General features: G+C 30.4%; 1 protein-coding gene across 6 annotated transcripts in view; it reads left to right on the top strand.

Annotated features, from left to right (window-relative positions):
* The window catches only part of LOC132740347 (short transient receptor potential channel 7-like), an 80,658-nt gene that overhangs the window by 27,061 nt on the left and 30,610 nt on the right, over nt 1-22,987 (top strand). For all 6 annotated transcript variants that reach the window (XM_060728231.1, XM_060728229.1, XM_060728227.1 and 3 more), the window contains exons 2-3: nt 20,090-20,180; nt 21,395-22,048. In XM_060728231.1, the coding sequence (XP_060584214.1) occupies nt 20,090-20,180; nt 21,395-22,048 (745 nt within the window). The remainder of the gene's footprint in view (nt 1-20,089; nt 20,181-21,394; nt 22,049-22,987) is intronic.

Genomic DNA, 22,987 nt, shown 5'->3' with positions numbered 1-22,987 from the left:
GTAACCAGTTAAGAACCTTAAATTGCTCTGGCCCAACATGTGACCTGCTGTCCTTATTCAAAACAAAACGAACCAATTTTTCTGGGTTGTTTGGAGCCTTTTCTTCCAATAGTCAAACTTGGGTACCAAAAAGAACAAACATAATCAAAATGGCATTGAATAAAGGACATGACCAAGAGTTTCCTAGTGTGGAGATCCAAGAATTGACTTTTCCTATACAAGTATTTCAGCCGGGCATTTGCTTTCGTAACCACTGACCGTGCAATTTCTTCACAGGAAAGGTTCTGGTCCAAAGTTGCACCGAGATATTTAACTGAGCTGGTAGCCTGGATATTAATACCATTACATGATATATTTAAATTGCCTTTTGACCTTAACCTTGGTTTTGAACCAACCAGAATAGATTCTGTTTTGCCAAGATGAAGTGAAAGCTTGTTATCGACAAGCCATTCACTTACATACTCCATCTCAAGTGATAAAAGAGATTCAATGTCGGAAGTACTTTTACCACACACAGGAATCCCAGAGTCGTCGGCATACAATAAAAGTTTGTTTCTGACAACAGCCGACAGATCATTAACATAAATTAAAAATAGAAGGGGGCCCAAAATTTATCCTTGGGGTACCCCACAAGTGACGGGAGCCTGGCTGGAATAAACACCAGATACCTGAACTAACTGTTGCCTATCTGAAAGATAAGATTGAAACAATCGGACAGCATCAGAACTGAGGCCAATGACATTCAGTTTCATTAATAAAATACTATACTAAAGAAATGTCGGATGTGTTAAAATCACTCGAGGATTAACATTGCTATCGGTTAGTGTATATGAGTTTTGTAACAGTTACTAAAGAACACCCACATCATTTATAGTTTAAATGGTATGTAATATTTAATGCACATACATCTGATTTGATACCTCTAAATTTACGACGATGTCTAAGTTAATGTTTGGTAAAAACAGACAAACATACTGACAAAAATTTTAAATTAACAATCTGTTCCAGTTGTTTTTATTATTCCTTTTGGACAATATTTAGATGTTTGTTTATCTAAGGCTCTAAACAGTTGGCAGGCTCTACGTGATGCTATTCGCGATGGTATGGTTATAGACATTGTTACAACAACTGTAAGAATGTTTACGAAAAGCAATGCAAGTGCCTAATCCTACAATATAATTGTCGTTCTTTTTTCTGATTTTCTTGAATGAAAAGTGGATAAATAATTTATTTTCACTGCGCCCGAATACAAAATATACTACATTTCTAATTATGCCATAATTGCGTTTTAATGTAATTATATCTCAACAGAATGTCCTTACCTCTTAGGGCTATTTTACTCGTAATTCACTGCTATGGTTTATGATGGCTTTGTGTTATTATTACTCAAGACATTAAATGTATTTTCTTTCATATTCTGAGGAACTATAATATTAGGAAGCTTTAATCAAATGGTTTGTATCATACAGCAGAAAATATAAATTCATTTAACGGGCTTGTTTTAATTGCAATTTCTGCTAACAAAGTTAAAAGTATTTCCAGTAGTTTTTTTGCATAAGCATTACATATTCACTACTGTCATTAAATATTACTGTCTTGTATCTCAAACAGTTAAGACGAAAGAAACAGTTGCAAAAATTAAACAAGCTGAAAACGAAACATTCTCGAGAAATAAAATAGAATTATGAGAGCCAAATTGCTTGAGATGCGTTAAGTGTATTACCTGTGGCGATAACGTTGTTCTCGTGTTTGCCACAATAGCTTGTTACCTTTCTCATGCAGAACTCACCAGAGAGTAACTGATTTATAACACAGATCGCTGCATGTTCTTATTACTACAGAGAAAAAATCTCAAGAGTTCAGAATGTCGCAGTAAATTAGATATTTCATATGCAAGAGATTTAACACACTCCTCTATCAAGCGTACAAAAGCTATAATCTATTCATTAATACTTTGTATATGTCCATTATAAGAAGGTCCGCAGCTTTTCGCCAGTAAAGCAGACAAAATGTATCACAGAAAGAAAGGATTTAAATAGCACTAGTTTTCTTACACGAATAAAATTCAGAACAACCGAACATTCGACACTCTAGTTCGAAAAGGTAGTATAATTTATGAAACAATCAACAAATATGAATTTGTGATGAAGGCAACTGTAAATAACTTACAGTAATAACAAACCAATTGGTTTCATGATGCAATTATCTTTATCCTTGTTTTTTTTTTTTTTAAAAACGGCCAAAACGAATTGATATCAAATTGTCATATTAATAAAAGTACGTCTTTAAAAAAGGTTTATGTGACAGGAGTATATTCAGATAGTAATGGTGTGAAGCAAGTTTATTTTTTCCAATGCATTTAAACTCTTCAAGAAAAATAACTGTATTTGTAAATGCACTCGCAAGTATCCCGAAACTTGTTTCATAATAAGAAGCAAGGGGGAACATTAATTAAATGTAAAATAGATACCGTGAAATCGATCAATTTGCCTCTCCGCACCCATAGCTGACGGAATATTTCATAATTCCTGTATGCTTTCAATGTAATAGGCGAGCTGAATCAATCAAAATAATTTTGATTAATGTGATGGTCAATATATATGTTTAATTTCTGTGGCTAATCAACAGAATAGGTCGTAAAGATGATTTTGCTCATCCGTCTTTGATCAAAGCTTGTCAACTAGAGTTATAGCACTTTAGAGATATTCCGACGAGCACTGAAACAATCTTGATTTGGAAACTTAACACTACAAATGTCAAACAGGGGACATGTTATTGCTGAACAATATCTCCTAATAGATTGGTGAAGCAGTGTTTGTGGGTTTGTAATAAACACAGAAAGGAATGCATAATCACGTACATGGAAATCACATTGAACGGTAGGTGATTTTTTCTTTATAAAAACACTGGAAATAGATATTCTTAATGTGATATAAAGATGTAATTAACATCAATTTATATTTTAATTCCTTAAAAATACAGCTGACGGTTCCTGTATCATCCATATGAGCCGTGTCACGACAAAACCAACATAGTGGGTTTGCGACCAGCATGGATGCAGACCAGCCTGCGCATCCATGCTGTTCGCTAGCAGTTTCTCTACATGTTATAGGGTTTGTAAGCGAACAGCATGGATCCGGATCAGACTGCGCGGATGCTCAGGCTGGTCTGGATCTATGCTGGTCGCTTACACACCCACTATGTTGGTTTTGTCGTGACGCGGCTCATATGAGCTTTTAATAGACGTTCCCAGAAAGCATGTTTGTTTCAATGTGAATTTTGTTGTTATCTAAATTGAAACAAATGTAAACGAATTCTCATTCTCACTGAATGAATTTTTGGAGAGGGAAGAGAAATGAAAATGTTGGAGATAATTTCAGAGGTATTCGAAGCACGTTATCTACAATTGAGGGGTGTAACGAACGTTTGTTTCAGTAATTTCATGTTTTACCTGATATAAATTAACCTTTAGCATGCTAAATTTGTGAAATGGATCTGCCTATCATGAATCTCGAACATTCCATCCAAGGTTTAAGGGTTTTTTTTATATCAAAAGACAAAGATATAGAGCTTCAAACAAAGTTAACAGTATAGATCCTGGTCTGATGAACTGTTAATATTGTTTATTTTTTATTGTAATTCCATGTTTATCAAGAAAAGAATAACATCGAAAAGTTTTATTACATAAAAAAGTTATGATAAACTTTTGTGTTTTCACACCCATGACTAATTATTTGCATGCATGCTTTTTGTTTGACGTTTATTCATGAAAAGGTATTACTCTATGCTAAAATAGAAAGATCGGGTTAGAAATAACTTTTTCAATAATATATTGTGCTATTTATGTCTTAAGAAAAAGTGTTTTGGTGCAACTTTTACACCGTCAGCAAATGACTTAAACTAATATCACGATCCTTACTAACCATTAATCCTCACTAAAACATTCGGTTTATAAAAAATTAATATCAAGATATTGATTAGGGTAAAAATAGAATAATAACATTATTATTTAGCTATAAAATGCGCCATTTAGATTATAGAGTATTATTTTCTTTGGAAAGAAAACATACACAATTATTATTATTTGTTTTCTTTCTTTGTTTTTGTTGTTGTTTATTGCCTTTCCTTGTATTACTGGTTTTAATTAGTTAATTGAAAGAAAAGCACGTGCTTTGCTCTTTCTGCAAGTATACATTGCCTGAATATTAGGTATGCATTTTTGCAAAACATTTTATAACAATTTATTTTTAAGACATATTAACTGTTGTCTTTTATTTTTATATGTATTTTGTAGCTTAGATAAATGTGTTTTTAATTCAGATTATACGGTTTGTCTAGCGTCTGTAATTCTCGGTAAATTGTCTCGTTTTGACTGACGTTTGTTTGAAGGTTTACGACATTGACAAATAAATTTTACTTTATTGATGCATTTATAGGAATAAAGTCTAGAATAACTTGTTAAAATAGCAATTTTCTACATATGTAGGAACAAATGAGCGTAAATTTTCAATCAGCAATCTAAGCTGAAAGGGAAAATGTTGTCGGTGGCATTGCTCTCTCTTGTAATTCCTTCTTCTCATATATTAAAGGAACTTTCTACTGTAAAGCCTAAATCATAAAATTTGATTTTTTACATAGATCAATTAAGGCGTTTCAAACGGAAAGACGGGAATCTATGTAAAATATTTGAATTATCATCGTAATTGAATTGAAGTTCTTATTTTTATTCGAACCGATTAAGTAAGAAGCGTTTAAGTTAAAAGCTTTTTGGGCGCTTTTCATTTTTTGTCATTTTTAAAATTTAAATAATTATTAAACAAAATTAGTCTATGCAAACTGATCTGAAATTTTGGCACACAAGATATTGGTCCAGACCTTCAACACAAGGTACAAAAATTGTGATGATTTGGTCTAAGCTCTTAAATTCTTTTCAAACATTATAATCTGTACATTTTGTACAAAAAACTAATGTCTTGATATTTTATAGTTTTTGAGACCTTCACTTAGGGATAAATTCGTTGCCGACAAAATTAAACAGAAAGCTAAATGCGAAATAGGAGATATTTTTAATTATTTGAAAAGAGGTGTAAACAGAAGCTTTCATTTTAAAATTTATAAACATATTTTCAAACAAAGTGCACCTAACGTTTTAAAACTATATAGGTGATATTTGCTGGCGAGAAATGAACAATAGCTTATAAGATACGGAAATCGTTATGCAGAACAAATTAACCGCAATTGTTTCAAATATCTAGGAATGGGAACGTAATCGTCGGTACACTGTCCATCTTCCTTAAGATCTTTATTGAGTTTGGAATGACATAGCCAGTCTTGATATTAAAAGGAGAATTTGTCTACCTAACCTCTCTCTATGTACTTCAGTGGAAAGGGGATGCCTGGCTCAATTATGTGGAAGATATATTGCATATTCCCGAGACAAATTCGTCAAAACCCATGCGTCAATGCCACATTCCATAATTAAGTCGGAAATGTTTCGTCTCCATCTTAACACGCGTCCAGTATGATGATTCAGATTAACTTACTGCTACTCGATCAATCCTTGTTTTCATTTTGCTTTGCAAAAGTTTTGAATATTGGTGTAAATAGGTTTGGCAGAAGAGAAATATTTGATGATAAATGAGGCAATAAACAGCTGCAAGTAACTTAAAATGATTCAATCTTATGCTTCGTCAATTAATCTAAATGTAATAAAATGGCTTATAGAAATACATCATGTTGCAGCTTTCGTTCTCAAAGTAAATTATTTTCATATTAATTGATATGATTGTCATTATGATATAAGGTTTGTCAACGAAACATATATATTTTGTTATAAAAAATATCATAAGTTTACTGACCTGATCAAATTGATTACAGTTTACAAAAAGATGGGTAAAAGATACGAGTTCCTTGTTTCATTTCAAATTCTTATAGTGCTGTGCACACTTTAATGAAGACCAAGAAAGTTAATTTAAGTTAATTGCATTCTAGGAGACTCTAATTAATTAACTTTAGTAAAATTACAATTATCGTGTATGCCAACAGCTTGCAATGAGTAGTTCTCATGAAAAATTGCAACATCTAAACATGTTATTACCTCTTGACATGTCTAGTTTATGTTAACGTCCACATTATTGTTATAAACGTCTGTGGCTGTCGGAGAGTTCCTATGAGAATTTCTCATTTAATCAAACACGTAACGTCAATCAAAGCTTTTTTGCTTAGATTTGAAATATTCATTGTCATTATCACATTCAAAAGATAAAAAACCATATGTTTGTGTCTAAAAAAAAGTAAAAAAATAATAATACATTTAATGAGTTATCTGAAGTCGACTTGGGTAATGCATAAAACCATCTTATAAATAATATTGAAGTCTTCTTTAAACAGTTTATACAGGAAATAATTAGCTTTTGAAGAACACAGTTATCATACGTATTTTAACTAAGGAGACTATTTGATTGACAAATGATGTAGTAACAGATGATAGTTTTAAGAAGTTTGTTTTCTACTTGATGTCCAAATAAATTCTTCATCTGGAAAATTTCTACTGCAGAAGAGGATGGTGTTGAAATCAAGCTCAGAGGTTCAGAATTCAAATCGATTGGGTATAAATATTCGAGAAATAAAACTTTTTAAAGAAATAGAAAAAAGACAGGGAGTGATACAAGCATGTACGGGTTGTTGCTTGGATTTTTTCCTGAAAGATAATTTCATGTGAGTTGTACGTGCCGTCGTCGGCACTGTTTTAAACGCTGATAGAATTGCAGGGCAAAGTGCCCCAAGAGTTGTAATCATGCACAGTGTGACGTAGTAAAAGGAAACTGTTTCATGATATATTTGAATAACTTTTCTTAAAAAGTAAGAAAGTTTTGTCATGGCTTAAATTTTACGAACACCAGTCTTTATTCCTTTATCGAATAAACCCTGTAAAATAAAATAATCTCATTCGCTCATTTGAAAATTGTTTTAAATCACAATAATGGTTTGTACGTAAACTATTTTAAATTTAAACGATCTTGCCCTTATCGTTTGAAAATAGAAAAATACCCTAGAGTGATGTGTACTATTGAAAGCTCTTTTTTCTCAGAGGATTTACCTGTGTCTACGCCAAATTGTGCTCAGATGTTCGTCTTTGAAGACATGGGCAATCTGAGTTTACCTTTATGTACTTAATCCATAATTGTTAATAACGATTTTCAAATCATCAGGCAATAACACTTTGATAATATGTTAATCGGTACTTGAAGGTTTCCTACTTTCGAAGAGAATGCATGAATCATGTTTGAAGAAAATCACATTGACTTGTATCACGTATTTCCTACCGTAAAAACTAGATAATTTTCATGGAACAGAAAAATTATATTAATTCGCATGTAATCAGATTTTTGTAATATACATTAGGGCTTAGGTGAATTATTGACAATATAAATTGTTATTTAAAACAAATACATCGAGGCCAGTATTTTTAATTATTAACCAAGTTTAAATATTTCACTGTTTATTATTATACTTGTTTATGGTTCATCTCGTTCAGATATAGACAAATGTGTCAGGAAAAAAACCTTGATGAACATCAGCGTAAATACATGTTTATAATATTCTCTCATGCAAACAAAATATATGTAATACAAAAACAGAATTAAAAATGTAAATGCTTTAGTATTATATCTTTATTTAACAAAACACTTATCTTAAAATGTTCTTATCAGTATTTCTTCTTATCGAATGTGTTTCCTCTGAAATATTTCCTTATTAATACAGCTCTTTCTTTATCTGATCATTTAACACAATAAGATGGAATATTGGAATGATTTCATTCTTTCCATGGGAATAGAAATATAAGATTAAATGATAAAATATCTTAATAACTCTATGAATGAACTTCATTCAATGTAACATTTGATTGATTTAAGCTAGAACACGTTTTAAACTGATTTATGATTGTTTTCTATGATTAAGAAAATGAGAGGAATGAATCAGGAAAATTGAGTATTTATTTTAATCCGTAAAATAGTCCTTAAGGCATTAAGTGGGCAAAAATTAAAATCTCCTGCTATATAGTAGAAGAATTTGGTATGATTCACTAGCATTGTTATAAGCTACCAATTGAATACATTAAAGTGTTGTAAGTTATACTTCTTTTTAAACAGTTGATTGAATCTTTTGTCATTATTATTATTTTCTTATCGGATTTGTCCATCTACCATTGTTTATACATAACCATTGTATGTTTAATTTGGTGTTTGCTAGAGATTAAATTTCATGTATTTTCATCTTCTAAAAAGTGTTGATCTTAACAGATTTTAAGCAACTATTTCCAATTACAATTGTACTTCCAATTATAAATGATAACTGATCATGAGCTATTAATTTAAATGAAATTATCAAGACAACTGGTTTATAAAAGAGTGGGTTTTTTTTTTAAATGATCACATACATTCAAATTTTATCAAAGATTTTTTTTCAAGTTTCAGCTTAAAAAGCCGTTTGCTGTAATAAGTCATGAATCATCCCAGTTCCCAGTTATATTATGATATCAGATATTTTAGCCTATTTAGCAGTCGAACAGATTAAAAAGTAATCATGTTTGTTCGGTTCCATTATATCAACGTATAGTCACTGTAAAACCATAAAAAAGAGTTTGATAAAAATCCCATTTTTCTCGTATCATCAGTTATATATAATATGGTTTATCTTTAAATTATACGGCTATTTCTCTACCATCAAGTTATCAAATTCAATCAAAGTTATATAATGTCAATCTCCAATCTTCAATTGCGCGTTCATACTTGGTCAAATCGCTTTTGCTATACGCCACCAAAAGACATATTGATGCTTGAATCCTTACTGATCTTATTTCTCGTAGACATTTTCCATTCATCTTTTTTGATTGCAGAATATTGATGCCAATAACCTAAGAAAAAAGTCAAAGACAAATATACCAAGTTGAAACTTCTTGATTCTTAACATAGCAAGGTATTATATATTTTTTGCGACGCGTTATTGTGCATGTCATATAGTTATTGTTAAACTTCCTCAGTTATTAATAATGTCATATCTAATTATTACAACTGAAATTAAGCATTAAGTCTTCTTTTTATTTGGATAACATGATACATGTTACAATTTGTCGTCCAATTCTCCTTTCCGATACTTGAAATATACAGAATGTAGTTATAAAAAATAACATAAATGCATTAATAAACAGATGTTAATTGATTTCAAAAACATTGTTCAATGTTAGAGAATGCGGATGTTCTTGAATATTTAAGAATCTAAGTTACTGAATATTCAACGATGTTAACTTAACGATGTTAACAACTAAGCAATATAATGATTTTGATCAGGAAAGCATTATCCATAAAGCTGTAAAACTTGATCAAAAAGAAAATACACGATTATCCCAATATACGTACACACAAAGTTCTTTGGTTTTATTACAATACATGCTTCAAACTTTAATCACAATGTAATTTGAATTATATCCTCACAACTTTTGTGAAGAATGTTTCAGATAAAAGACGGTAGATTAAATGATTTCTTTATGAACCTGCATTTTTGTTTTACTTGATAAAGAAGATGTGTGATAAAACAGGGGTAAATATGTTACAAATTCAAACTATCCGGCTTTGATCTTTCGAAAATACAATTATTCCCAAGGCTATCAAAAATGAATTGAGATAATATCCTAATTTCACACACGGTTCAAACGAATTATGTACGACCAAACGCATGTTTAAATGGTTGTTTTACTAGAACATTTACATTATGTCGATTAAAATAAATTTGATGATTTTTTTTCTTTTACACAGGTTCAATTTGTTTTTGCATTTAGCTCAACTACCAGTTGCATACTTGTTATCAATGTGATTGTATGATAAAGATTACTATTTTCTGCAACTAATTATTACTTGACATGGAAGCAGGATAGGAAAAATTATAAAAAAGAAGGAAAAAAAACATTTCGTATATAGGTTTTAGGTTAGTATAACCATGGCTATTCTTTTTGAAAGATGAAAGTCATTTGTTTTAAATGATTACAAATGTATGCACATGTGTTTGAAATAATTTTCTTTGCTCCTGTTACTGAAACGAAATATGTCAATTGTTGAAAGAGATGACATAAACAGCTTATTTTGTGTTTGTTAAGAGAATGATACAGTATGTATGAAGTAATTGTTAAGATCAAATGTCACGTACTGTTTAGAACTGAAAACAGTTCTAATACAAAGGACTGGGGCATACAACTTCGTCAGCAAATATGTCTGAATTGATGTTTCAATATGTTTTATCACAATCTAAACATATAAATATAAGTAAATATTTTATCACCACTTTTCGGAAATTTTTCATATCGTTGAGTGTAACGTAAGGCAGCACTATTTGATCAACATTACCTGACATTAGCAAAGTACTATAATTTAATGTGAATTACACGGGATTTTATATCTTATGCTTTTACGCCTCTTGTTTTATCTAGCTTATAAGATGAAAGTTTTTAAAACTTGTACTACTAGTACTTCTGAAACAAACTTCATCATTTGTATTATAATTCTGCATGATTCAGTACGTTTAGAGATTTATCTTTCCGGAATTTTATTTGCAACATGAATGCCAATACAGAGTACTTAATGTTTGATTATATAGGTAATTGAATGTTTAAATGTTGACATTTTCCGAACATGTAATTTGGTTATTACTTTTAAATATTCATTTTGTAACCATAAAATATAGCAACTTCAAATTAAGACATAAAAATCACATAGACACATAATGCCCTTTTTGGAAGTTTTGGCCGTTTTCTGTGCCAGGGCTATTATAATTGTAGTTTTCAAACTAATATTTTCTTCTTCATCTAGGGACATTGATATAGCGTGCAAGCTTCAAATCATGTCTGTCATATAATTCACGTTGTTGGGATTGTTGACGTTGTTGCGTTACTATGTTCAGCTTGAACATAGCTATGTGAGATGCTAGAATTCCCGCACAACAAAACATAGTGTTTTAGGACTTTACTTGTATGTTTCGTTACTTAGCGGTGTCTCCCAGGTACAGAGGTAAAACATCCCTTATAAAGAGTACTTTTTTCGTCTTTTGACGTATCATGTAATTGTAAAATAGCAGAGACAAATGGATGGATGGATGGATGGATGGATGGATGGATGGATGAATGAATGAATGAATGAATGAATGGTTGAATGAATAAATGAATGAATGAATGAATGAGTATATTTGATTTTCAAATCATGTGTATAAATGTATTCCTTCAAACAGTTCATTGTTAAAAGAATGAAATAAAAGAACTGAGAGTAATAATTCTTTGTTTGTAGATATTATTTCATGTACGTTGCAATAAATACATTATACTAAGTAAAACAAGCTGCGACTGAATGGTTAGTTTTCAGAGGTCTTCATTGGATGATTGGTGGATACTATTGTTTTTTTTAAGTATTTTTAATCCAGTAAAATTGCTGTATATGGCTATTTGATACTAAAATAGATAATCTGATTTCATTGACTTTATTTATTTATAACTCTATATTTTGCTTCTTTGTTTAATAAGTTGATTTTTATGGAATACTTTCATTATACCATTCATTATACGTAGTGTCTTGTATAGTATGTATATACACGTTTTGTCTTGTATAGTATGTATATAGAATTTTATCTCGCCACAACAAAAATAACGCTTTTAATACATGTTTCAAATAACCAATTAATACAAAACTTCATATGTTTGAAGGTGTATCGACATCTTCTTTGTTAAAGGCGCTATATGAAAACAAATGCATTTTCAAATAACATAAAACATATGTGCATCTAAACAAATCAAAGGCTCACGTGCCGTTTTATGTGGATGCATTTTTACGTTTCTTTTGATCCGAGTCACTAACAGTTTAGATAATCCTTTTTGTTGTTGGGAGCGTTTTTTTTCCCTACGAAACCATCAAACTTATAAAGAAAATATATATGTGTAAACCTTTTTGATTTGAAGGTTACATAAGTGTATTTCTCTCCGTCAATGTCTTTTTTCACTGAAAAAATGCGTTTAATTGGGTTTTTGAACCGGAAAGGGATTAAAGTTTTAAAATTATGCAATTCATAAATTCACGTACTTGAACTTAAGCCCTATCTAACGAACTATTAGTAAAATGCAAAAAGAGGTAATTTAAAGAGCACGTGTGGTCTTCATCAATGTGATTATATATAACATATCCTATATCTCTATAATTTGACATAATCTGAGCAACTGCATCATACTGTTATAATCTCTTTTCATTCTTAAATTCTCAAAGAATGGATGTACATGACAGTATAGGAATTTCATTCATGAGGAGTAGCCGTGAACTTGTGAGTGTTTTTTATATACTATACTATACAGTATTGCTTACCATTGAATTATTATAACTATTATATCTGAATGGGTATAAATTGTGTTTTGATTACATTTATGTATTACAGCTATATTAAAAAAAAATACAAAATTTATTTTATTGTGTCACGTCATTTAATATGCTCTAACAAAGGTTATCACCAACTCGAAAATTATATAAAATTATTTTTACTGTATAATTTCAAAATCAAATGTTGGTGATAATTTATGAAATCTAGACTGAAGTAATAATTAGCATTTAAAACTACCGATGTACAAGAAATCATATTTCCATTTTTAACAGCTTAATTTTGACAATCTGCCTCGGAAATAACAAACAAATACACAGACACTGTTAACATCAAATGCAAGTATCTTCATTGAGTCGTAGAAGTACGTGTAATACAGATGTAGTTTAATCATGTTTTTATGTATTTTTTTCTGAATTCGTTCAACCTATCTTTATATATACGGAATTCCATAAACGACAGCCTACTGCTCACTGCCTACTGCTAACTGGACAGCCTGTTGCTCACTGCCTACTGCTAACTGCTTATTGACAGTCTAAGTCTATGTATGGATCAAATAGAAGTATTCCGAATGTACACATACATGTGCGCCCGCCATTTTGTTGAAGGTAAACTTTGCGGAAAACAATGGTAAGTAAATTAAAAAGGATTATTTTATAGCCTAATAATTTGTAATTTCGAATTCATTGCAATGACTTGTGTATGTCCCACCATTGCACACTGCTTTGATTATGTTATGAAATGGTTCCACGTGCCTCTTGCACAGGTGTTTATATAGGACTCATTTTAGGGTAAATCAACTTAATAATAAATTATTCACAAAGAATCTGTGTTCAACAATCAACATTGACGGGCCTGAGCCCACTTTTCCTCGGTTGAGAGGCGGAGATCTGGACCATTATGTCAACACTATTTATTTAGAATTTCATAGTTTATTAAACTTTCATTTGACAACATTTCTAGTAGAATATCTGTAATATACTGGTGAAATCACTGGTGAAATTTAGGCTAAACATTCTCTTATAATCAAACATGTGTGAGTTCATTTACGAGATCATTTTGGTTCAGTTTTCATTGGCTGTTAGTTATAGCTTATAAATGTGGAATTCCTTATTAGATGTTATGTTATGCATTTATGTTAAGTTGATTGCAACTCTTGATAGTTTATGTTGCAAAGATATGTGCTTTGAAGGTTAATTATAGAACCAATTTTATTCCAGTACAGAGGATGATAAATCTGACAGAAACAGTTCAATGGAGGAACAGCCTATACTTTCATTGACTTCACAGACAAGTAACAGAACCAATACACCTGTATGAAAATATTGAAATAACAGTGGAAGAGGAAAAGGACTACATAAATGTTTTTGTGCTTATAGACGAGTTTAACTGGCTTCCTTCTGAAAGCATAAACAAAGACAAACTTGGCTCAAATTGTTTCAAAAACTTTCAATATTTCAATGACATAAAGAGTGCAAACATGAAGTGATAAATTACAGCTGGGATCAGCTTATTTTACTTTTATGAAAAGCCATTGTGCTATTGAAAAACTCTGAAAAATAATAGATTCTTAACTATTTACATTTACTTAAAAATTTCTGATAGACAAAATGATCATGTTAATGTTACAATATATTTTCTGACGAGTTTGTTTTTAAATCCATCCTTTATATAATTTTTATAATTATCTTGTTAACAAACACACTTAAAAGTGAACTTTAAGGTTGGTTATTTTTTCTACTTCTTTTTGCAATTACCGCAAGTAAAACCAATGAGCAAATCTGCCTTCGTATTTGCCAGAATCATCCAATGAAAGTCATTACTATTTCTATCAGGGTTCTAGAAGTTTTGACAACTAAGGGTAAACAGGTCTAAGACATCGTGATAGGGTAGAGCTTTTCTTACAACATGTATATCAATTAATATTGCAGAGTATATTTACATTAATATGATTAATCTCATAACAATTATATAATTCATAACAGAACTTTGAATTATAATCCTGCTTTTATATATAATTACTTCCCGAAACTTTACAAATATGTTATATAGATTTTGAATTTTTACTGGCGTGTAATAATTTTTATTTTTAAAATAACGGTGTATACAAGAAAATATTAGCTTACTGGTCTCATTATTGGGACTAAACACTTTTTATGTGGTGTTATAATCAATAAGTGTATTTTGTTTTTCATTTTAATTGTAAATAAAAAACATTCTTTAAAAATAAAATATCATAATTTTCTTGTAATTTTTGTTAATGTTTAGCTCCCCGGAAAACAAAATTATGACAAAATGAAATGAAAATGGTTATATATATGTTAACCATGAAGCAAAATTTGTTTGTTGAATGTTGTGACATGACCAAGTTGGAAAAAATAATATTCAACATTGTCCACATTTAAATAGTGTCTTAGTCCATCAATTTTAAATGCACAGGATCGCGAAAAGTATGTATTTTAGGAAGATGAAGATTACGTTATATTTATTAGTTCCATAAGAAATACACCTGAAGCTCCAATATCTGGCAATATTTCTCTTCAAAACAGCTTTACAAGTTAACCTAAAGACAATGAAATAAAAAGACAGCCGTCCAGCAATATATTGATTGATCTGTTTTCTTTCCTGTGGTTTTAATGCCTTTATCATAAGTTATAAAAATCAGAATGTAACATAGGCAAAACTGCAAAAACTTAAGAATTACATGCGGAAGGCCTCAAATTTAGGATACCGCAGTTCATCATATCGTTAAACAATTACTAACATTCCTTTGCATTAAATAATAATGCCACGTAACTCAAAGATCTTTCAATGATTTTATTATGCATCGACTTTCCAATTTATAACACAATAATTGACATGTTAGTCATCATGCTTCTGTCGAATATTTTTTTAACATCTACTGAAGTAACATTTTCTTGGGGCTTTGTAGAAGTACGGTCTACAATCACCAGAACAAGTATTAACTTTTTAGATACAACTAAACGGTTCCATGTATGATTTGGTATACTCTCCCAGTACGTTTAACGGCTATCAGAATGAACTACTGGTAATCCGAGACGTGACTGGTATATATGATTTTGTCTGAAAATCGTTTTGAGCACCATTAGCTAGATAATTTTCGAACAAAATATGATAGCATTATTTTCAAAATGCGAACATAAAACTGACCGTTGTAATTTAAATGTAAAAACAACGACGTTCTTAAAATTACAAGTCCTCCGTTTAAAAATATCATTAAGCACTATAGTTATAGGGTAGGGTCAATGTCATTTAATGAACAAATATAATAATATATATGTTATATGGTAGATGTATCTAAATGACTGTCTTTTACAAGCTTGAAAAGGGATACACATGTATAAATAATTCAGCAAGCAGTTTTATTTGGTAGCTCAAAATTACCGAACAAGATTCAATGACAGAAAAAAACTTGTAATATTTGGTTTGATAACATTTTATAAAGTTTACAGGTCTATGATTGGGAAAAGTTCCAGATGCCTGCAAAGATATACACTTATATTTCTGCTTAGTATAACGAGAATTATACATGTACATGTATAAATGTAACGAGTCCCAAGGTTTCAGTCAAAGTCTTCATAAATGATACAGAGTACTGTAATTCCTTGACCAATACTGTTTTGTAACATATAAACACATTGGAAGAAGTACGTAAAAAGCCAACATTTACTTTCAGGCTGTTTTGGGTATTTGACAGGTGTAACAGTTGGCATTCATCAATGAACATCAAGTAAGCATTAAACAGTCGCTGTAAGCATTAAGCAGTTGAAAGTAAGCAGTTGACAGTAGGCAGTTGACAGTAAGCAGTTGACAATAAGCAGTTGACAGTAAACAGTAGGCTGTCGTTTATGGAATTCCGTATATATAAGACAATTTTGAGCTTATGAGTTGATATGCAGGTCATAGCCGAAAGTTTAAACTGCATCTAAGATTAATTGGAATGTGACTAAAGGTCGGTAGAATAACGAATTTTATGCTAGCATGAGTATAACCTTGTAATCAAAAGAGTTCATTTCTCTTTTTTCTTATGATTGCCACAATTTTGATACCGTATTTGATGATTTTCCTGGTCTCAAAGATTTTCGAAATCAAAGATTGAAGCATTTGCTGTCATGTTGTTTTTTAATTTGTAATGTTGGAATATTGCCAAGTAATATTTTGGACCAGCGAAGGGAGAACATTTTGTTTGTAACGAAATATTGAATTTCCTATATTTATAAATAAATTTGTTTTTTTTCTACCATTCCTAATTTTCGTGGCTGTAATGAAATCATTTTAAATAAATCTAAATCACGAGAAGGAAATTTGCGCCTCTACAATTACCAGACAGAGATGGGCCAATTTCCTGTTTTTCGCCCTTTGCGTCAAATGAAAAACACCATATTTGAACCTATTCCTATCATCTTTATGTCGTACAAGAGCCAGCAGTCAATACGCATAGGGAAACAAATCAGTCGTCTTCAAAATTGTTGATTCACAAGATGGAATTTCTTTAAAATAAAATATTTTCAAAGACATTTTTTTTCTTAAATTGAAATTTAATTGTTATTGACTTTAAATGACGGAGTTTTGAAATATTGAACGCTAATGACACCTGAAGTGGAAATGAATGGCGGAAGAGGGTGGAAAGCTAGAGGCGTTCTTAGAGCATCAAGAAAGAGAAAGCAGGTTCTTTACCGGTTACCGTGAGTAGTGATTATACTAAAAACAGAAACATAGTAAATAAAAAATTAAAATAACATAACATTGAAGTTGTGGAAACTAATTATCAAATTCAAAGCATATACTCGTAGTTTATAACTAGCGAGACTGTTTATTCATTATCTTAATTTTTATTTGAAAAGTAATCATAATACATGGAATCATGCAATATATAAATGAAGGATCAAGCTTTGCAATGTTAAACCAACACAATGGGTGAAAATTGCGACAAGATAGTAAAAACATTTACATAATATTTGTTATGTTTTTATTTTTTATTAAAGCAATTTTCATATGAACTCTCTAGAAGGTTTTAATCAATATCTGATTTCCTCGTCACATACTTTTTCTATGACAAACATTCAAAATGTATAATTTAAATACATTATATTGAACGTATATCATCTGATTTTATTATATGATTAATTTAAAAGACCACTGTATGCTAAAATTCCTAATAACCTTTTCTTTATCCAACATATTGAAATATAACAGTTGTCGTGTGTATGTAACTTTATCATATATATTCGGAAATCATCAGTTCATCTATGTGCGTTCCCAATCTTCCTCCGTTTTCATATAATTTCATTTGATATAGTTAGAGAAGCTTGTTAACTTTTAGACATTGTCAATAGTTACCGGGAAAATGGAGCTATTATCCCTATCTTTACACAGTAAATGAGTTGCACTCGATTATTTCATTTATTTCACCATGTCACATGTTAACTCCATTTCTACAAGATTGGTTAAGAAAGCCAAATCAACAAGTCTCATTTCAGAACGTGCCTAAAATAATTGGCTTTATTCAAGCGGCTAGAAACGCTGTAACAAGCAATTGTTAAGTCGTTCCTGCCAATTCTGTTAGCAGATTTGATTGAAGTTCTATTCTAGGTAATTAAAGAATTATTACGATCACATTCCTTTTTTCGTATTTTTGTCATTTTGAACTACTTCAACGAAAGAACCTGAAAACATTTTGGATGTGAAAATGTAAACATTCTGACTATCCATGCATTATAAAATAATTGCTATTTAAAACCTTGGATATAATGTCATTTTTCAGATATATTAAAGTTTTGCATTAAAGAAAATGATGATTTCAATATGTGTACAAACCACATATATTCTATCTATATATGTCAAAACACACCGCACATAAGTTAAAATTTAATTAGTAATTAGTAAAAGGGTTTAATCCTTAACACAGTATATCTGATTTATTTGATTCCTTACTCTTCTGTTTGTTTTATATGATAGAAATAAAACAACAAAACAGTAATGCTCATTGACCAGAATCTTAATTTTGTTCAATCTTCAATACGCCGCGAATGTCTTTTAATCTGAGACATCACTGTATTCTGTTATCAAAGTGGTATCGAAGTGGTATTTCTTGGTCACAAGTATATATTTTGATAGAACAAAGCCATTGAATCAAGCTTACTATGGTTTAAATAGATTTTATGAAGAAAAGCCATGTAATTTGGTAACGTAATTTTACATTATGTATTGTTTACAAATACTTCTCATATTTTGGACCCAAATTATATTTTAATAGTAAGCATTGATGTTTACAGCAGTAGAGACTAATGTTACATCGCTTATGACAAAAACTGAGAAAGTTGAAAGCAGCCGTGTAAAATTATGAACAATGGTACTTTTACAAATTATTAATATCTGTAACAAATGTCGTAATTTAGCATATTTTCTGAGTGAAAAAGATACTAAATTGGCTGTACAGGTGTTGAGATATGCCTAACATTGTGAAGTAATTTTCTAAGTATGTTTAATGTAAAAGAAATAAGCACCAACTGCTATAATTAGTCAAACGAAAAATGAAGACAAATGTTTTTTTAGAAATTGAGTTTTTTATTGCATTCCTCAATTAAGAATTACACGGAACATATACAATATTTTTGTTACAGCATCGTTCGATGTCAAAGAAGTAATGTATTAAACTACGTACATAATCTATTACGGATGGCATGTTTTCAATTTATTAAAAGATTTTAAGAAATAAATCTTTCTGGAAATGTACAAAAATGCTGTTTAACCACAAAGTCTTAGTTCCAATGTTCCTATCTAAACGATAATGTATGCACGTATTGTTGTAAGCTGCCAAGGCGAAGATTGCATTTTTTTCAACTTGCTAATTGTTCAAATGCTTGTACCTGTCATTGTTGGTAAGTGGTTGATCAATTGGGAAAATGGCTTAGTCTAATTGGTACTAATTAAGAAACAGACATTTTATCTTATACAAGTATACAAATCGACATTTATAAAAGATCATTCTGTATAGTTACCTTTTTGACAGACGGGCATTTTATATATAATACATAATAATAACATCAGATATTGACGTCAACTTATGCATACGGCATATACATCAGTGACCAAGGCCAATTCTGTTTCATAATCAAGAAGAGCCGAGTGAAAATAAAGAACGTCTGTCATATATTTTGACCTGTATTTTATGTTTTGTCTGTCATTTATTTTTCGACAAAATATACATATTGTCGACAAGATTCGGCATGAAATAAATTCGATTAATTGACAAATTCTACAATTTGTACAATTCTATCAAATGTCATATTCGATTAACTGTTATATTCGATGAGATGTCTTTCGACGAAATGTCATGAAAGCTTTCTTTATACCTTTTGATTATGTTGTTTTCAGTTTGTAATACCTTATTTGACAAAAATGCTGTACTAAAGACTATTCAAATTCTAATACATGTACAATATTCCGTGGTCAAAAAATACAAACATAAAAACGAAAACAACATATGTGTGTAAATAGTATTTCACATTTCCACTTTATTTTCGATTTCTACGGACATCATCCAATTGTGTTATCATTATACGATAAATATATTGATGTGAATATCCCCAGAAGCAGAATTTCGGTACATTTTCGTCCACTATTGAAGCACTATTTTTATCTATGTTCAATTCTCTTCCAGGGGCGGTGAATACGGTACGACGGCGGACCACAAAAGGTCGTCAGCAATGCCTTCCCAGGGGTCTCTCTTTACAAATTTTGAAGATGTTCAGGTAAAGTAAAATTATCATTTCCTTGTTCGGTTGTGTCATATTTAATTTAATGATTTAATGTTCAATCAGACAAAAAAGATAAATGTATGAATCTTTAAAAGTGATTTATCTCTAGATGAAATAAAAAAGTAAGTGCATGTATATTGCGAACTTTTTGCAATTTACCATTCAAACCAGCATATAAATCTTTAATAAAGCCACATTCCTGTATCAAAAATGCACGACACAATCTTTTTTTATTCTGGTTGAAATATTTTATTTCAATGAAGAATAAAAATTGCGTTGCATAAACATAGTGGGTTTTCTTTCATTGGTCAATTTACATGTAGCTATTCTTTGATTGAAAATACTAGCAAACAGCTCACCAAATTTATTTTTCAAAATTATGGTTGTGTTATTTTGTCAAATACCAGTAATTACTTTTATCAAATAGTTCTTTTAATTGTCTATATTTCAAGACAATGCTAAACTGTTATTCAGTAAGTTCTAAAATATGTCCAAATAATAATTGTAATAAATCTGTTGCTAATGGCATAGCAAACAAAACATAATTTGTTAAACCTGAAGAGTTCACTAGAATTTAGAGCATAAACACGCATATCGTTTGACAAAAGCAGAATCATCTCTAAAACTTTGATGCTTGCTGCTGTTAAAGTATTACTACTATAAGAAATCAAATCATTTAACAATAAAGAAACAGTAAAAAACTTTACTCAATTTCGTTTCTTTGTTTGATCGCTTATCTATCTTCGCTTTGTTTGAACTGTCAAACGATTTAGTAATCAAGAAGCTTGTCTGTAGAAAAGATAAACATAAAAACCATTCACTCAGTTGTTTATTGTTTTGCGTAATAAATAACCACAGGATGCCTAATGTTTCGCATAAACTATAATTATAATGGGATAATGTGCACAATAACCTTTAAGATTGACAAATGCAATAATTGTATTATCAGTCATTGCATAAAAAGTAAAAGTACATTTTTATTCTGTCATAAATTTGATAATTAAGGTTATAATCTAGTACATTATTGCCATCAGTTATTAAAAATAGTGTATAAAAAATCTAAATAAATGTATATATTTTGTTCAGTATCTTAATCTATAAGTTCAAAATATGGTAAAGATTCAAACAAAATCATTGGACATATAAATATGTTATTTAAAAAACCCATTAAACTATATTATAATGCATATTTGTTTGTAAAATTGCAGTTGACTGACGAGGAACGGGTATACCTAAATGCCGCTTACCTGGGTGACCTGGGTGTCCTACGGCAGTCTGTTGAGGATGCCAATGACTCTTCCCTCAATGTCAACTGTCTTGACTACATGGGGAGAAGCGCGCTTCACATTTCCATCGACAGTGAAAAACTGGACGTGATTGAGGTTCTCCTTGACAACCTTAGCTTTAACTGCATAGAGGAATCACTTCTTCACGCAATTAGCAAGGGTGCTACGAAAATTGTTAAGATTATAACTGAACATCCGAATTTTATGGCCGGTGAAGATAGACTAAAGAGACTTGGAGTTGGTGAAGCGTTTTTCCGAACTGAAGAAAAAAGTCAATTTTCCCCCGATATAACCCCTCTTATATTAGCTGCTCATTATAATAATCATGAAATTATACAGATGTTCCTCTCACGTAATCATAGAATTGAAAAACCACATCCAATTTCATGCACCTGCAACGATTGTGTGACAAAACAGAATTATGATTCACTCAAAAGATCAAGGTCACGACTTAATGCATACCGAGCTCTAGCGAGTCCGGCGTATATGGCCCTGTCTAGCCCGGACCCAATCATGACAACGTTTGAGTTGCGGCAAGAAATGATGAAATTGGCTGAAATAGAAAAAGAATTTAAGGTAAGCATTATAATAAATAGTTCAGTCCTTATTTTCAACGTCTAATTTCAAAGAGCATAACTCACATCTGCGGGAAAAGAACGGAATCATCTTCGAATAACATCCAAAGGTAATGCTATGAAATGTAAGTATTATATTGCAAACAAGAATAAATGAAAATATCAGTTTAATTTCTAATGCGTTGAAGGATAAAAGTTTGTTTCTTTATTATTTCATTACTTTAATTACTAAATAGACAAAACCTAAATACAACAACAATAAAAAAGCAAAAAGTCTAGAGCATATTATGACATGATAAGACATTATGAATTCGAAATAAATCAGTGCATAGACACATGTATATATTCAACAACCTTCCAATATTTTCAGCACATTAAATACGTACAACATACATGTGTCAGGACATGATGATATTTATTACCAAGATTATTTTTACAGAAAATTCATTTAAAGATAATTAAAAAACTTGAAATACGAAAATATTAAAATTTCCCAGCCAATCCTCTACTTATCGATACATGAAAAAGTTGCTTTTTGTTTGACATGGAATAACATGAATAACATTTATATGAATATAAAAGAACAACCCCGTAAGATTCCAAAGTAAGCAAATTGACTTGTGAAAAGAATATATATAATTGGTATACTTTTCTAGAAATTTTACTTGGATTCAAATAATTTGCAATCAGCTAATAATGTTACACAGAATAGTATAGTCAGGCTAGTTCCTATATATGACAACTATCAACGTTTTTGTGCTGTTGGTTATTGTAATACATTTAATAAATTAAAATGGTTATATTAGTTGTATATTATCAAATCTCATAAATTAAAATGGTTATATTAGTTGTATATTATTAAATCTCATAAATTAAAATGGTTATATTAGTTGTATATTATTAAATCTCATAAATTAAAATTGTTATATTAGTTGTATAT

The sequence above is a fragment of the Ruditapes philippinarum genome, unplaced genomic scaffold, assembly GCF_026571515.1.
Source record: "Ruditapes philippinarum isolate M1 unplaced genomic scaffold, ASM2657151v2 ctg1539_1_1_1_1, whole genome shotgun sequence".
Classification (NCBI taxonomy): domain Eukaryota; kingdom Metazoa; phylum Mollusca; class Bivalvia; order Venerida; family Veneridae; genus Ruditapes; species Ruditapes philippinarum.
Note: the sequence above shows the minus strand (reverse complement) of the source record. Positions and strands in the feature narration are given on the sequence as shown.